General features: G+C 38.4%; 1 protein-coding gene across 1 annotated transcript in view; it reads right to left on the bottom strand.

Annotated features, from left to right (window-relative positions):
- Nucleotides 1-18,414, bottom strand: part of DNAH6 (dynein axonemal heavy chain 6) — a 302,264-nt gene that overhangs the window by 174,977 nt on the left and 108,873 nt on the right. Inside the window, 11 exon segments of the mRNA XM_007470601.1 lie at nt 81-242; nt 528-683; nt 768-893; nt 2,264-2,377; nt 2,462-2,626; nt 4,608-4,827; nt 7,252-7,348; nt 9,846-10,026; nt 11,981-12,100; nt 13,934-14,026; nt 14,710-14,922. Coding sequence (XP_007470663.1) covers nt 81-242; nt 528-683; nt 768-893; nt 2,264-2,377; nt 2,462-2,626; nt 4,608-4,827; nt 7,252-7,348; nt 9,846-10,026; nt 11,981-12,100; nt 13,934-14,026; nt 14,710-14,922 — 1,647 coding nt within the window.

The raw sequence follows: 18,414 nt of genomic DNA on the forward strand, positions 1-18,414 counted from the left end.
CTTCTTTTGTTATGTCATGTTGCAAATAGAGAAAGCCACATAAAACACTTAATGTTAGTGTTCAGATGCCAGGACCGTACCTTGTAGTCCAAACCATCGGAGCAGTTAAAGACCACACACTGGATGGCGAGAGCTTTTGCAAGGTCTTTGGTAGTCTCAGTTTTCCCCGTGCCAGCAGGACCAGCTGGTGCACCTCCCAGGTCGAGCTGCAAAGCCCCCATGAGGCAAAGATAGCAGCGATCCTGAAGAAATTGATAAATTGTCATTATTGAAGGGAACTGACTCTAGCCACAAATTCATAAGTCATTTCCTTTCTATAGCAGGGGGGTCATTATTTTTTTATGAAAGGTTCTATAGCAATTGAAATATACTAAAAAATCCAGGCACATGATCAAAAAGCGCAAATCTCTGCTTTACAAAGATGTATTCCTGGCAAGTCCTTTCAAGGGTTAATGGTAGAAGGAAACTTTTCAGAACTATTTTGGTGGGGAAAAAGCAGTCATGAACCTAAATGATCAGTAACTTACCGTGAGAGGAGTAATAACTAATCTTGGGCATGCACCCAAATACTCATAGCCATAAGTATACTGAGAGAGCGCCATCCTTGCCACACAATTGTCCAGGTCTCTATCCCAATAATAGCGCAGTTGTCTCTGCCAGTCAAAGGACTCAACTACCTCTACCTACATAAGTGATGACAATGATACACATATTAGATGCATTAATTTCAAAAGAAATATATGATTTTATTTAAGTGAAAGAGTTACCTTGGCTTGAACAAGTTCAGTGACTATGTCTCTTGCATGTACATCAATAGTAATTAAGGCAGTTATGATGTTTCTGTGTAATTTAGGAAGAGTGCCTCGGACTATTGCAGCCAGGGCATTTAATCTCTAAAAATTAAAAAAAAATGTGATATATAATTTTTAAAAATCAGCTTACATGTATATCTTTTTACTATTAAATTTGGAATCGGCATTTTTTGAAACTATCTATAAAATTAGATACCTATAAGATTAGATAGTTTTGACAAATGTCTATTCCAAATTTAGTAAGAATCTGTAATTCTGTGACCCAGGACAACAGTTTAACTTATTTAATTCCTATAAGGCTTCTGTGAAGTACAATACTATCTTTATCCCAGTTTCACATTAGAGGAAAATGAGGGTCACAGAGGGTAAGGAAATTGACATAGTTATAAAGTAGCAAAAATTACACTTGAGTAGACATTTGCCTCAAGGAAAGCCCATGCTCTTAACCACCAGGTGATGATGTCTCTAGAGAAGACGGTTCTCCCTAAAAATCAAATGTGATTAAGGTAGTACTCTTCATTTTCAGGGATACTTTTTTTTTTTTTTTTTGGTGGGGGAGGGGGGAATAGTCAGAAATCCTGAGCATTTAAACCAAGCCAATGATTGATTAAACGAAAGCATTTTTTGATAGACCGAGTTCCTGATTTTCACATAAATGGTTAAATCTTTTTTAGAGAAGGGCAGTGCCTCTGAAAGCCTTGAAGAGTTGTGCTGATTTTTCACTCAGACTGACCCTGATCAGGGGCCACCTCTACAAAGAGGTCAATGGGACTTTACTTAGCGAGTCTTTTCTCTAGGGCTCTTTGAGTTGAAATTCTATCGAGGACCTTCATGAGAGAGGTTTTTTTCTATTTCAAGAAAGTTGTTTCCTCCTTTTTCTGTTGTAAGGGTGAGTCTTTAAAAATGCAACATTGCTTGGAAGTAGAATTGAATTTGGAGTTAAAGATGTGGCCTGGCTGTAAAGTTGCATTTCCCAACAATAGCTCAAAAATTTGTGTAGAATGGTATACAATTCATTCAGTTATTTATTGCTTTATTGATAGTTGCCTGAGGCTTCTATAAAACAGTAGAAAAGCACATGTCGGGCCTAAGAATAGAAATGGCGCAAATCCTGTGGTTTTCTGGGATTGAATCCACTTCTAGGAGAGATATCAGGACCCAGGATAACATTTCTTCTTAAAGGTGGCAAACCATTATAGTCCTGACATTTTCCTCTTGAGTTACGCTTTCCTTCTATTTTTAATATTCATATACATACTACACAAACATCAGGGTAGTGTCGCTGAGAAAACTTGAACAGAAGTGGTTTTAGTGAGAAGCCCAAGGCTTTGGATGTCATGTCAGAGGCTTACAATTTCGGAAGTAGTGAATTTGCATTAACTACGCCAATAAAAGCCACTGGGACCATCTGGCACAGCGCTATGTTCGATGTCACCCTGCCGTAATCTCACCTCAAAGTTTACTTTTTCAAAAGCTTCCAGGGCCTCTAAATGATTACCGTCTTCTCTTTCGAAACACTCCGTCAAATCGCGGCACCACATGATCTGAGAAATGGTCAGGATCGCCTGCATGGAAACACCTTTCTTCAGTGTGTGATGCATCTCACCCAAACAGGATCCAGAGGCGGAGATTTAAGGCATGTAAGTTACTTGAGAAGGGTGGCCGGCGATCACCCATACTGTCCTCGGTTTCCCCAGATAGTCAGCGATGGCAGCTTTGCACAGGCGACGCAGAGACGTGAACATGGCTTCTTCCACTTTGCCCAGCCACTCCTCCACGTTGCCTCGGGCCTTGAGGCCTTTCCCCAGGCTCACCTGGAAGATAGTCAGACTGTGAAAACATGTGGGCTGAACACTCTGTGTACTTCGTAACGGAACCCTGAGCTAGGTAAACATGGAAGCCTGAACGTGAACACTGGCATTTCTACTGATACCCACTCTACACCTCTCTTTACATCGCCCCTCTCCCCCGGCCCCACTTTGTGCTTCATTTCACTGCTTCCCTTTGGAGCCAACTCCCGGAAAGAGGAGTTTATGTGCACTAAATGAATTCCTCCACTTTTTTCCCTTACTTCCTGCCATTTGATTTTTTGGCCCCAACCACTCCTCTAAATCTGTTCAGGTCATTAAGGTGACCAGTGCTCTCCCAATCATCCAGTCCAATCGACGCTTTTAAAGCCCTTTTCATATTTATTTCTTGGACTACCAATGACCTGCCTGCCCTGGTTGTCTGGGCTTCTGCATCTGTTTTTCTTCTACACTCCCTTTAAATGTCATGTTTTCCCTGGATCCTAGCCTAGACCTTCCCCTTTCTCTTTTCCACTAGTGATGAACAAATTCTTTTGCAAGAGGATCAATTTAGGACAAGTCAAAAATTTTTCTTTATTGAGGTCTCCAGTTTGGGGGCAGGAGAGGGAGGAGAGGCAAGAGAAGGCAATATAATATTGTTGATTTACAATATTATATTAGTTTCACATGTACAACATAATGATTCAATATTTTTATAGATTATACTCCATTTAAAGTTGTTAAAAAATAATGGCTGTATCTCCCCGTGCTGTACAATATATCCTTGCTGCTTATTTATTTTATACATAGTAGTTTGTAACTCTTAATCCCCTACCCCTATCTTGCCCCTCCCCCTTCCCTTCTCCCCACTGGTAACCACTAGTTTGTTCTTTATATCTGTGAATCTGTTTCTGGTTTGTTATATTCACTAGTCTGTATCACTTTTTAGATTCCATATATAAGTGAAAACATGCAGTATTTGTCTTTCTCTGTCTGATTTATTTCACTTAGCATAAAACCCTCCAGGTCCACCTATGTTGTTGCAAATGGCAAAATTTTATTCTTTTTTTTTTTTTTTACGGCAGAGTAATATTCCATTGTATACATATATCATGTCTTCTTTATCCATCCATCTGTTGGTGGACACTTAGGTTGCTCCCATGTCTTGGCTTTTGTGAATAATGCTGCTATGAGCATTGGGTGCATGTGTAGGACAAGAAAAATGTCTATGGGCTCCTTCCAATCCCATAGATACACTACTGTGCTCTACTCTACCTGGACTGAAATCCTTGGCATTTCCCTGCACAATTTCTCTGTATGGAATGCTGTCCCTCCCGTGTCTCCTCTCCACCTTCCTTGGCTGCCTGTGTGTGTGTGTGTGTGTGTGTGTGTGTGATTCTCCTCTGTCTGGTCACTTGATTCCCCACAGTCTACTAATGCGTTCACTTGATTGGTGTTTACAGGCACTGTGCCGGGGTCCCAGAGAGGCTGCTGCCAAACAATGACAGCTAATACTTCATAGCACCCGCTCAGTACTGTTCTAAGTAATTTACGTACACACTTGAAAATCCCCAGCAACTCGTTAATCAGGCAGTATTGCTAATCCTTGTTTTACAGATGAGGTTAAAGATTGGGAGTGGAATCCATGTGTCCGGGCTCTTAACTGGCTCTTAGAACTGGCTCTTAACCACCCTACTCTTGTTCCCCTTATGGAGAGTTAAGACCTGGCTCCAGTACTTTCTACCCTGTTCCCAAGAACAGAGCACAGCTTCTGTTACTGCATTTTCTGTGGGGCTTTTCAATTGTTTGACTATGTCTCTGCAAGACTTTGAGTTCTTTGAGGGCAAGAATTTTATGGTTGATTATCTTTGAAATTGCTGAGCCAGCACAAGACCAGGTCACAGTAGCAGTTGATGAATGCTTAGCATGAGGATGAATAAACCTCTACCCTCCACCCTAAAGAGTAACAAAGTTTACGCATAAAGAATTATAAACAAAAAGCCCTTACCCTTTCTCCCTCTGGTGACAGCATTGCTAAAATATCATTAGTGTAAATCTTTTCTGGCTCTGCCTCCATGCCAGGAATTCTTCCCTCAGTTGGAGGCACGAGAGCAAATTCGAGCTTTGAAATGGAGTCGAAGCATTTCCTTAAGTGTGGCTGCACAGCTTGGGGATTTCGTGTCTGGGCCAAAATCTCCAGAAGCTCATCATTTGACAAGAAGTAAAATCTAGATTAAAGAGTATACTTAAAATGTAACTTGAAACTGAAGCAAAGTCTTATATGGACATGAAAGATAAATCCCTTAGCCACATATCTTCCCCATCCACTGATTTACCGGACCTCTAGCCCATGGGTCCTGGGTCTGGGAGGCCACGTGTCTCTAAATATGATTTTTATAAAGATTAATGTGGATGAATCTCAAACATCTGGAATTAGTGCCTGGTACATAAAAGGTAGATATTTTTCATAAAAATTGTAAAGATGCCAGCACTTGCTAAGATACTGATTTGGTTGTATGTCTGTTACTTGGCTTTGAGCTCCTAGAGTGAAGATATATTACTTGTTTTCCCTAGAATCTGGCCTTGTACCTCACATATACCTGGTATTCAATACATAATTTGTTGAATAGATGAATGGGTGGCTGCAGGAACCTTATTTGGTTCTGTGACTACACACATGTGGGCCATGCTGGTGTGATCCTGCCTGGGATTTTCTTAGATACTGCCCAACAGGGCCACTTGGAGAAATGAAGATACCCTAGGAAAAAAAAAACTGGAGAAGGGGCACACCTGGATGCCCAGGGATGAGAGAGAGGGATGAGGTTCTGGCTGGAGAAGATACTTCACTCCTGTGGAGGAAGCTGCGTATGAGAGATCCCTTGGGATTGGCGGGATCCCATTAGCACGTGGAAAGCCCCACGTGAGAGAGGGGCCCAGTTGGGTACCAGCCAAGTCAGGCTTCTCCTGCCGTCTTGCCTCTCCTCCCTTTGCTGCCCCCAAACTGGAGACCTCAGGAACCTAATAGGAAGTGGGGAGGGTTGATGCCACACATCCTCATCATCACTTAAGCCTTCAGCCTTGCAACAGGCTTAGGCCAGAGAAGGGGGATGTTTTCACTTTGAAAGAAGTTCAGAGGTTTGATTATTATAGATCATTTAATGGGTTAAGGTAATGAGAACTTTTTGTATTATTATCAGAGAATGCAGAAAAATTCATGAGGCCTGCTCAAGATTTTGGCCAGGGACAGGAAGAAACTAGCCCCTAGTAGGGAACACAGAGGCTGTCATTAGAAACAAAGGTGTTTTGGGTTGCACCCTATTAGTCTTGCTTCTTTAAAATACCACATATGGTAATAATTTGTACCCCTGCCTCTTTTCAACTAATGAAACAGATAACTGTCAAGATTGGACTATGAGCCCTGTGGGAGAAGGAACAGTGTTATATTCACCTTGTGTCCCCAGAACCTAACTTGGTCCATGGCTCATAGTAAGCCTTCATTAAGGCTTGGAGCATGAAATCAGTGGTGTACAGAGCCTCCTGACGTAATAAACACCATAGGCCTAGTTGATGTAATTCTAAACAAAAGGAAAAATAAAAGCTGATGCTTTTTGGTGTTCAATATTATCACAGGTAAATTTGTGTCCAGATTTCTTTAAAGACTAAAACAGTGTACAGATTTTCTCTGGTCTTGGGAGACTCAAGTTAGGAGCCACTGATTTAAGAGTGAAATAAAAGGCACATTCCAAACCTCAAACTCTTCTGTCTTTTCCCATGTTGCCTGAATCTGTTAAACTCAATCAAATCTTCCAGCTCTTGGATATCTTGTGTACACACAATACCCTGTCCTGGTACCCAGCAGCAACCCCTCTTACCCAAGTAACCCACATAAGCATCTGACCCTGGCTGACTCAGTGCTTGTCCTAGAAGAGACCTTAACAGCCATCTCCTCTACATCTAACAGGAAAAATCCATGAAAGATGAGCCATTTTTTGATATTGTCTGTGTTACGATACAATGTGCCCCAATGACTGAAGTCTGGAGCACTTGCTACCATCAGGTAGTCATAGTGTAGTCATATATAATTATATTGAAATGGTGTATTTACATGACTGTCCACCTGTTAACCATGAGCTCCAATAGAGTGGGGATCTGGCCTTTTCTTCTTTGTATTTTTATCACTGAGCAAAACATTTGGTATGTTTCTAGAATGAATGGATGAGTAAAAATTTTCATTTGGAATTTGTGCAATGACCTCTTAGATGACTTCTACAGTAACCCTCTTAGGCCACCAATTAACCTAAAGAAACAAGCTCAGGCAACAAAAGTCTCTAACTTTTTACATACCCATCTGTGGACACACACACACATGCAGGTACACACATACACAGCCAGCAGTGAAACGATGCTGTGATCAAGAATCCTTCCAGCACCTTGGGTACTTATCCACTTAAACCAAATATTGTATATTTATCCTTGACACTTACACGCCCCAATCAAGATATTAGCTGGATTGCTATTATGAAATATCTTTCTTGTTTCCCTCTTTGGTTCCCTGATGTTTTGATTTTATAGTTTGTTTTTAAATGTATCCTAACAAATTAATGGATACTCTTAACTACTAAAAAATATTGTTGGTAGCTTTATAAACTTACCTTGGAAAGATAACTCTTTTTGATTCTAAATATGCCTCTAGACACTTCTGAATTTGGTCAAGTAATGCATTATTATTTTGAAAAGTCTCCAGAAGTCCTGTTCATTGAAGAAAAAGGAATTGGTAAAGTTGTGTTCAAATAAATAGAGAATATAATTTTAAGTGGAAGTAAAATATGATATTAACATTTTTAAAGTTTTGGTTTTATTTGATGAAAGAATGGTCTAATAAGTTAAAATTGGGGGGGTTGGCTAAGAATGTTAACTATAACTTTTAATAATAATATTAATTTTGATATTTGCCACAGATGAACAGGTAATTATTTTGAAACCTTTTTATCTGTCATCCCCCAGTTTTGGGGGCTGGGAGTGCACAAACCAAAGCCAAACAGTTGCCATTCTCTAAACACTACATATTCTCTGTCACTTTCTTACTCATGTCTTCTGTTTTTTCTGCCACATTTAGATGCAAAAAATGTGGCAATAGCATCCTATGTCTTTATCACTAAACTGCAGCACCTTTAGGAGCAAGATTCATGTCTCACTTGATGTTGATGTTCTGGTGCGTATCACAGTGCCTGGCTTCCCCACCTGTCTGAGAATCAAATCCAGTCTTTTCCACGGTCTCCGAGTCTCTACATGATCAGTGACCTAATCCAATCCCCAACCTGCCACCCAAGCACACTCACCTCTCTGGCCTCACCCCTAAGCCCTCTCCTGTGCGATGCACTCGACCCCACTCTGGCTTCCTTGGTGACAGTCATGTACGCTAAGCATGCTCTTACCGCAGGGTCTTTGTTCTCCTCTCTGCCTTTAACAATGCTCCCTTAGATCCACACACATGTTTCATTTCCTCATTCCTGCAGATCTCTACTCAAAAGCCACTTTATCAAAAAAATCCTTTCATCACACATACACACACACACACACACACACACACACACACACACACACACTGCAGCCCCCAACTACTCTCTAGTGCCTTTACCCTGCTTAATTTTTCTTCACTGCTTTATCATCACCTGAAATGATATATACAGGTCCACACTCCTTTATCTGAAATCCCTAGGACCAAATGTATTTTGGATTTTGTTTTAAATTTCAAAAGTTACATTATATGACAAAAGTCCAGTTGGCACTGGGGCAGCACTCTGTAATAAAACACATTAATATTTTTGCAGCAAAAGGTTTGAATATGCATATTAAGTGGATGTGCTAGGAAAGATAAAGGTCTCTCAGATATACCCATGTCCTAATTGCAAGAACTTGAGAATATGTTAGTTTTTATGGAAAAAGGCACCTGGCAGATGTGGTTAAATTACAGATCATAGGATGGGGAGATTATCTTGGATCATGCAGTGGGCCCAGTGTAATCCCAGGGGTCTTTTTTTTTTTTCTTTTTTCATTTTTTGGCCGTGCTGCGCAGCTTGTGGGATCTTAGCTCCCCAGCGAGGGATCGAACCCGTGCCCCCTGCAGTGGAAGAGAGGAGTCCTAATCACTGGACTGCCAGGGAATTCCCCACAGGGGTCTTTATAAGCGGCAGAGAAGGAGATGTGATGGCAGAAGCAGAGGCTGGAGTGATGCATTTGTGACTGGAAGGGGACCAGGAACCAAGGATTGTGGGCAGCCTCTTGAAGCCCCAAAGTTTTAAGGTTTTCGATTTTATCATTCCATAGAGTTTTTCCTGCCTGTTTATGTTTTATGTAAGAGTCTTTGGGCAACGAGTATAGTCCAGCAGGCTGCCTCTGCTTGACAAGGAAGCTCTCTGTCCGTATCACCAGGATAGGCAGTGTGCTGCCATTTGCAGAACAACGATCAATCCTGCTGAGGTTGTGATACAAACCGTAAAATTCAATCACCACCTATGTGTAATCACCTGGAAGGACTTTGATTCCACATCCCTAGAAACAGAATTTACTAAAACACATTTCAACTGTATAGCACAGGGAACTCTACTCGATACTCTGTAATGACCTGTATGGGAAAAGAATCTAAAAAAGAGTGAATATATGTATATGTATTACTGATTCACTTTGCTGTACAGCAGAAACTAACACAACATTGCAAATCAACTATATTCCAATAAAAATTAATTTAAAAAATAAATAAAACACAATCCAGCCCTGAGATTAGAATTACCATTAGTGGCAATATTCGTAAGTGGTCTTAATGAATGACTTAAAATACGGTGTGGAAATTTTTATGGTTATAAGTCTGTGAGAACTTTAACAGAATAGGTCAACTGAATGTAAATGTATTTTTTGTAGCCTAAATTGTGAGATGGAAGCATCACTGATACTCTGTGGCAGGATCCCCCAAATCTAAAAACAGCAAAAGAAGTAGATTCTTGTGTGCCAAAACTATGAACTGAGCTGAAAGATGATGATGATGACGATAATAATAATACTAATTGTAATAAGATAACAACAACAGTGTTCGATTCACATTGTTTAGCAAGAGTATCAAATGTACTACAAATGTTCCTGGTCATCAATGCTGATTGGAATCAAGGGTTGAATGTACCACATTTTACTAGAAACTTACAGGTGATGGACCTTTTAGATAACTGTAATTCCTTTGTGGTTTCTTTTTTACCTGGTTGAGTAGCTGCTCGGAGAGCATTAGGCAGCCGGTTCACCTTCCTCATGATTTCTTTCCATGACTTATCCACTTGAAGGAACATCTTGGCCTCTGCAGGTAACTGCCTCTGAATATCTGGAGCATTAAAAATACTCTCTAGGTAGAGCCAGTTTCTCTGGCAGTTCAGCCACTCTTCCTAGGAGAAAAATAGGGACATTACCAGATTTTTAACCTCAGATTGAAAAAATACAGTTACGTTAAAAATAATTACATGGGGATTCACTGTATCTTTTTCCTTTTGGCAGCTTCTCACAGGTCCTTTGAAATGAAACCTCATTAAAAGGTCCAAGTCTCACCTCAGCCTAATTTCAACCCATTTTTTGTACTGAGTAGAGTTATAACGAATCTAGTACTGTGTGGTAACCAGAATGGACCCAGAGAAAGAGGATTAAAATGCCCAGAGGAGACACTCTAGGTGGAGGCAAGATGCTTACTTTAAGGAATCTGAAGGGTTGGGAAGTGGTAAGTTTAGTGATTTACTTACTATTTCCAAATATAAAAATGGTTAGCAAAAAAGGTGTTTTTTTCCCCTCAATTATGTCTATTATTCTTCCCTCTCCCTCTTTTTAAGAAGAAATATTATTCATTTTCTTCAATCAAAAAAAGTAAAACCTGCTTGTGACAGAACATGTGGCAAAGACAGAACACTGGGATGAAGAAGAAAATCACACATTGCTTTCCTCCTAGAGACAATCGCTGTTAATCAGAGAGAGCAGAAGTGCAGGGTCAGATCCAAAGTCTATAGACCTCACCGTTCCTCTGCACCTCCTGCCATTACATGTGCGGGCCTGAGATCCGTGAAAGGGTTTCTCATGTCTCACTCTAGATTTGGGGACTATGCTTAAGCCCTAATGTCCCAACCACTCCTTGGTTTATTTCAGGTCTCACACTTTCTATACACTTAATTCTCTGGAGGATCCCTACTATTCAGCACTGCTTCTTTTAAGGACCTTCTATGGAAACATGCCCTTTACTTTGATCTAAATTTAGTCTTTCCTTTCATGGGGCTCAGCCATCAGTACAGAAGGCTGGACAGGCGTCAGATTAAAAAGTGTCCATGGAAGAGGATGGATTCACCATAGAGATCTCTATGAAATGAGGATGGAACAAATTGTCTTTTCCTACTTAGTGCCTTTATTATTTCACAGATAACTTTTCATCTTAGGACATAGAAAAACCACAACATAATTAAATCAAAAATGAAGTCTAAGAAAGAGATTGGATGGGAACAAAGTGAGACCAGAGTAAGCGGGTTCTTTATTATGGGATAATCTGAGGTTGAATAAAATAAAGAGAAGGTGTGTATGACAGGAAGGGTGCCAAGGAGACTTCAAGCAGAAGTATTTGTTTAGTAAATATGAGGTTGCTGTGGCTAGACTCTTAAGGTGGCCCCCAAGATCTGGGCTTCCTGCCCTTGTGTGATCCTCTCCCCTTGAGTGTGGGTGCCACCGTGACTTGCTTCTAGCTATGGAGAATATAGCAAAGATAACAGGATGTACACAGTTATGTGTACAGTACACAAGGCTGTAACCTCTGTCTTGCCAGGAGACTTTCTCTTCCCTGCTCGACTGATGGAGCAAAGAATCTTGTTGAGGAAGTCCACATGCAAAAAAACTGCGGGCAACATGGAGGAGCTGAGGATGGCCTCTGGTTGATAGCCTGTGAGAAAATGAAGCCCCCAGTCCCGGAATTGCAAGAAAATGATTTCTGCCAATGTCCTCCCTCAGTTGAACCTCTGATGAGAGCCCAGTCCTGGCCCACATCTTGACTGAACCCTCGTGAGACCCTGAGTATAAGACCCAGTTAAGTTATGAACTCCTGACCCACAGAAACTGTGGGATTATAAATGTAGATTGTTTTGTACCACTAAGTTTGTGGTATTTTGTTTCACAGCAATAATAACTAATACAAGGTGATGGTATAGTCTTGCAAAGAAGAGTTCAGTATATTTGCATTTTCCTTACATTTTGAGCATAATAAAATGTCAATAATTAAATCTTATATCTAAACTCTACAATATTTAAGTGACTGAACAAATGATTTCTAAATCCAATTCTCTGAGTCCATGAATTGAAATTATCCTTACTCACCAGTGTTTGATTAAACAAAGCAAGTTGTTTCTGCCAGTCACCCACTCGAGTTTTCAGTGGGCCAACGTAACGTGATGAGGCAATGGTTGCAATGTTGATGGTGCTGTCATCAAGAAGGACCTTTAAGGAAAGGTGAAGAAAATACATGCGACACCATGTGTTTTTGCCCTCAAAGATAATTACAGATATTTAATTCCAACAGCCCATTTATTTATTTTTACTTAAAAATTTTTAGTTTTATATTGGAATATAGTTGATTTACAATGTTGGGTTAGTTTCAGGTGTACAGCAAAGTGATTCAGTTACACACATACATGTATCCATTCTTTTTCAGATTCTTTTCCTGTATAGGTTATTACAGAATTTTGAGTAGAGTTCCCTGTACTATATATACAGTAGGTTCTTGTTGATTATCTATTTTATATATAGTAGTGTGTATATGTTAATCCCAAACCATTTAAAAGCCAACTTTTTGAATAAACAGCTTAATCTCACTTACTGTTTCCCACCCATCCACTTCCCCTCCTTCTCTCCTTCACTAGGGCTTATAATGCACTATGATGTTCTCTTAAATGTCACCAAGGAACTTCTGATTGTCAAATTCTGGCTGTTTCTGTAATTATTAATGGCACACATTTCTGTTTAGCTCAGCACTCTTCTCCAGTATCCCCCCTACAAGGTATCTGGTACCTTCTTTATATCATTTGGTCATCCAGGTCTTTATTTCTCAAAGTGCTCAAAACTTGAAAAAGTAAGTGCCTTCCCTACCCAATGAAACATCACTTTCCCTCAATTATCCTGAGGAAGAGGAAAAGTGAACGCATTCATATCAAGCTCTGGATGATTATAGACAGTTTTCCCTCCCCCTCCCCCCTCCCTTACTCCTTCCTCTTACACCACAGCACCCCTCGCAGAACATGTACATTTAAAAAACTGTGTCTGTTAATCTAAAGGATTTCAATTGCTCTATTTAAATTATAAACTTCTTGAGAGCAGAAGCCCCATCACCTGGCATCACCTGGCCTCATACTGACTGATTTCCCTCTTGGGTCTGCTCTCCCCTCCACCGCACAGAGTGACGTCTGGTCTTGCTCTTCCAGACTACACCTGGCAAAGCCATTTCATCTCTAATTCTGGCCTGGGTACACCATAACAGGCCAGGGCTTTGCTTTTCTAAAAAAAAATTTATTGAAGTATAGTGGCTTTATAATATTGTGTTAATTTCTGCTGTAGAGCAAACTGATTCAGTTATACGTATGTGTACAATTTTTCATATTCTTTTCCATTATGGTTTATTACAGGATATTGAATATAGGTCTCTGTGTGGACTTTGCTTTTAAAATTGAGTCATAATTTCCAGATTCTTTTGCTAAACAAATGTGCCCTTTGGATTTTAAGTCACTAAGAATATTCCAAACACATGGGTTAGATTTATCTTCTTTTGTTGTTAATAGAGCATGACCATCTACTCCTAATCTCAAAAAATTCAAGTGAATTTAGCTTCTTAGTGTGATATAAACCTGAAATGCTCATTCACGCTTCTTTGCCTCATTTAAATGGTTTGAAATGCCTTCCATTCTCATCTATGCCTATCAGACCCCCAGATTTTTAAGGTCCAGCATGTCTTCGCTGGTCTAGGAAGGATTCTCTGATCACTTCAGCCACAACTGATCTCTTTGCTCTTCTAAATTCCTCAACAATTATCAACTACAAGATTATAACTCATATATATATATATATATATATATATATGACATATCTATTGCTTTGCTAAATATTTCATGTACAAGTATTCATGTCAATTATTCATATTCATATATTGCCTTCCCAATTAGATTTTTCCTTGTTCAATAACTCTCATATTTCAGTCCTTCATCATAACCTCCCATAGAATATTTAGGACTAGGTCTCACAAGAACCTTCAACATAAGTTTCAATAACCTAGTTACCCACCTGTATGTCATCTGTGCCACCCAGGATAAATACATCTTTGGAGTCACGGTGAGGGAGGACGACAAATTCAGTTGTTTTCCAAGAATCCTCCACCTTAGAAATAGTTCAAGTCTTAGGATAGCTCAATTCATTTGTGTGTAGGTACTTGATAAATGCATGTGGAATGAAACAAGTGAAAACTCCATAATTATCCTAATCTTCTTCTGCCTTTAAAATTCTTAAAATCTTCTAGGTTAGATGACAATGATTTACTTAATTTTATTGAATAGCATTAAAACATATGAATAATTTGTGATTCTTTCATGTGTATTCCCTCCCACTTCATGATTTAATTAAAAGAAAAAAATTCTTTTTACATAGATGCTTGGAAGATGTGTGTTTTTGGAGTAAGGAGGTTAAAGATCCTGAGTAGAGAAATCTTCTCAATGTGCTTTTGAAGCATTTCGTATAGTGAATTTCTCTAGTATGTAAGTTTGAAAGGTAATGTATTTTGGCATAAGAGATCTTCCTTGGTATGTGGTTCTTTATATAAAGCATGCAAATTTGTTGCCATCAAATTCCTGTTGGATTATAAGCTAAGCAGAAAGAAGATATTTATAGAGGTGATAACAGTAATAATGATATAAATGTAAGGAAACAGCACAAGGATAACTGATAATGAGAGGGTGAAAGCTGCAATGTCGAAAAACCCATTCAGATAAAACAAAAGTTGATCTCACTGAATATGAAAACCTTTACGTTCCCTGATCTTCAGAATATACATTTTTCAGGTTTACCTTTTTAAGAACTGTTTCTAAGGCAGCTTCTCCGGAAGCCTGTCCAGAAATGTCCTGGATTTCTCGGCCAAAGTCAAAAACATGCAACTCAGAGAGCTTCTCCAAGGTTAATGGAATGTCAAGGTCTACTAGGGTGGCATCAACTGTTTGTTCAATAGCTGCCCAATGTCTAGGCTTCAGAGTTGGGTTCCTCAGGTCAATGATAACTGGAAGCTGGAAAACAAACACTCTCAGAGACACCATCCTTTTTATCTGGAAAACAGCCCAAGGCTTCTGGTTTCAATTTGGGCACATAAAGAGCTGGAAAGAACACCACTGACACTCTTACAACAAAGAAAAATCTGCACAAACTGCAAGTTAATGACTTGTATTGAATCCATCAGAAAAGTGAGGCTGCAGGAAAACCAACTAAGTCAAAATTTGAAGAGACACTGGTACCTACAGTTTTCTCCACAGCAAGAAACAGGACCCGAGAATTTGCTTACCTAGGAGAGATGCCTTGGGTTGCCGTTTAAACTAGTTAGAAGATGTTGCTGAATTTTAAAAATAAGTTGCTAAGACTGAATGTAGGGTAGCATGAGAGTGTGAAGTCCCTGGGGGCTACAAATATTACTAAATATTACAAATATTACTAAAGCTGGAGAAGGGACAGGAACAACTGTGAAGCTCAGAATTTTGTGAAAAAGGAACACAGTGCTTTGTTAGGATAGAAACTTAATCAGAGCACAAGGGAATATTCCTCCTCACTTCTTCCACCAGGCTAACAAGTACTGAGTAAAAATAACAGTGGAATAGAGAGTGGAAAGCTGCAAGATACAGATTTTCTCTGGGCATAAAACGAAAGAATGACCCAAGGTCAGGGAAAACAGAAATTGAAAAAATGACAGTTGGCAAACAAGCCCAAACTAAAGATATCACTAGAACAATTTGAATACTGTGGTATACTGAGGGCAACCACAGCAACATCAAACTTCAAATCTAGCCGAATTTCTAACCAGATTTAATATAACATGCCACACAGAAGGCCAAGTAGAAGGAAAGGCACGATCATTTCCAGGCATAAAAATTATTTACTTCAGTATCTACTGTTCTGCATAAGATGTCTGGATTTCAACAACAATTTAAGAAGTATGTGAAAGGGCAAGGCAAACATACATCCCAAAAGATACAAAATTAATCAGAATCACGCTCAAATCTGACACACATGTTGGAATTAACAGATAGAACTTAAACTAATTGTGACTAATATGTTAATGGATCTGATGGAAAAGGTAGACAACATGCAAGATCAGACAGGAAATGTCAATAAAATCATGGAAACTATAATTAAAAATCAAATGGAAATGTTAGAAATGAGGAAGACAGTAAGAGATACAAAGAATGTCTTTGATGAGATGAACACAGACAAGGAATCTGTGAATTTGAAGGTAAGTGAGTAGGAATTACCCAAACTCATACACAAAGAGAAAAAACAGTGAAACACTCTCCTGCCCCCATCCAAACCTAGAACAGAATATCCATGTGCTTGGTACAATATCAGATGGTCTGAAATACATGTAATAGAAATCCCAGAAGGATAAGAGAGATAGAAAACACAGCAGAAGAGATATCAAAGAAATAATGGCTCAATTTTTTTCAAAATTAAAGGCAGACACAAAACCAGAGATCCAAGAAACTCTGAGAATATCAAGCAGGATAAATATAAATGGTAAACAACAATAATAACATACACCCAGGCATATCACATTTCATACTGCCAAAAACAAAGAAAAAGAGAAAAATTTGAAGGCAGCCAGACAAAAAATACACATTATCTACAGAAGAACAAGGATAAGAACTACAGCAGACTTTATGTCAGAAATCATGCAAGTAAAAAGATAACAAATTTTTACATTGTTGAAAGAAAAAACAAAATCTGCCGACTCAGAATTATATACCAGTGAAAATATCATTCAAAATGAAGGATAAAGACTTTCTCAAAACAAAAATTTGGAGAGTTCATTGCTAGCATACCTACTCAGTAAGAAATATTAAAGGAAGTTCTTCAGGCAGGATGAATATGCTATGAGTCAGAAGCTTTGATCCATACAAAGCAATGAAGAACATTGGAAATGGAACAGATGTAAAATAAATTTCATTTCCTATTTTTATTCTCCTAAAAGGTAACTATAAAAAACAAAAATAGTAGCAACATGTAGTGTTTATACTACATATAAAAGTAAAATATATGACAACATTAATACAAAGGATGAGAGGGAGGATTGGGAATATGGTATTATAAACTCTTTATACTATGCATGAAGCAGTATAATATTATTTGAAGGTTGTTTTGGATTAATTGAAAATCTATATTTTAAATCTAGGATAACCACTAAAAATTGTTTTAATGAAGTATGAATAATAACTCCATAGAGAAGATAAAATGGAATCATAAAACCTATACAATTAAATCAAGAGAGGAAAGGAAAAGAGGAAAAAAGAAACAACAAACAAATAAAAAACCAGCATGATGACAATTTTAATCCAACCATACAAATAATATTCTAAATATTAATGGTCTAAACATGTCATTTAAAAGACTTTTAAAAAATCAGATTGGATAAAAAAGCAGGAACCAATTATATGCTGTTCAAGAAATACTTTAAATATAAAGACATAGAAAAGTTAAAAGTGAAAAAATGGAGAAAGTAATATCATGAAAACTCTAAAAGAAATCTGTACTAACTATATTAATTTCAGATAATGCAGACTTCAGAAGAAGAAATCTTATAAAAAATAAAGAGGGAAAATATGTAAATGATAAGGGGGTCAATTCTCCAAGAAGAAATAGTAATACTAAGTGTGAATACAACTAACAATGGAGCATCAAAATAAATAAAGCTCCACTGTCTTGAGATGCAGTATCCTCATAAGTTATTTGGAGTTTTTCTTTATAGATTTGTCTTTTATCCTTTGTCTACCTATCTACCTATTTATCTATCTATTCATCCACTCAGTTGTTTACTTATATCAATATGAATTCATGGATATTTATTTTATAATTTGGGTTATAACACAATATTGTATTATTTATTGTTTGGTCAAATCATTACAACTTGGGCCATTGAAAATTCTTTCACTTGGTTTCTGTGTATCTTTGATATAACCCGTAATTTTTTTTCTCTTTTTTTCAGCAACGATAGAGAATCTATTTTATTTTATTTTTTATTAAAAAAATTTTTTTTCATGTCTTTTTTTTCAACATCTTTATTGGAGTATAATTGCTTTCCAATGGTGTGTTAGCTTCTGCTTTATAACAAAGTGAATCAGTTATACATATACATATATCCACATATCTCTTCCCTCTTGCGTCTCTCTCCCTCCCACCCTCCCTATCCCACCCATCTAGGTGGTTACAAAGCACCGAGCTGATCTCCCTGTGCTATGTGGCTGCTTCTCACTAGCTATTATTTTACATTTGGTAGTGTATATATGCCCATGCCACTCTCTCACTTTGTCCCAGCTTACCCTTCCCTCTCTCCATACCCTCAAGTCCATTCTCTAGTAGGCCTGCATCTTTATTCCTGTCTTGCCCCTAGGTTCTTCATGACCATTTTTTTTTTTAATTTAGATTCCATATATATGTGTTAGCATATGGTATTTGTTTTTCTGTTTCTGACTTACTTCACTCCATATGACAGACTCTAGGTCCATCCACCTCACTAA

Source organism: Lipotes vexillifer, unplaced genomic scaffold (assembly GCF_000442215.2).
Source record: "Lipotes vexillifer unplaced genomic scaffold, Lipotes_vexillifer_v1.1 scaffold1098, whole genome shotgun sequence".
In the NCBI taxonomy this organism is placed as follows: domain Eukaryota; kingdom Metazoa; phylum Chordata; class Mammalia; order Artiodactyla; family Lipotidae; genus Lipotes; species Lipotes vexillifer.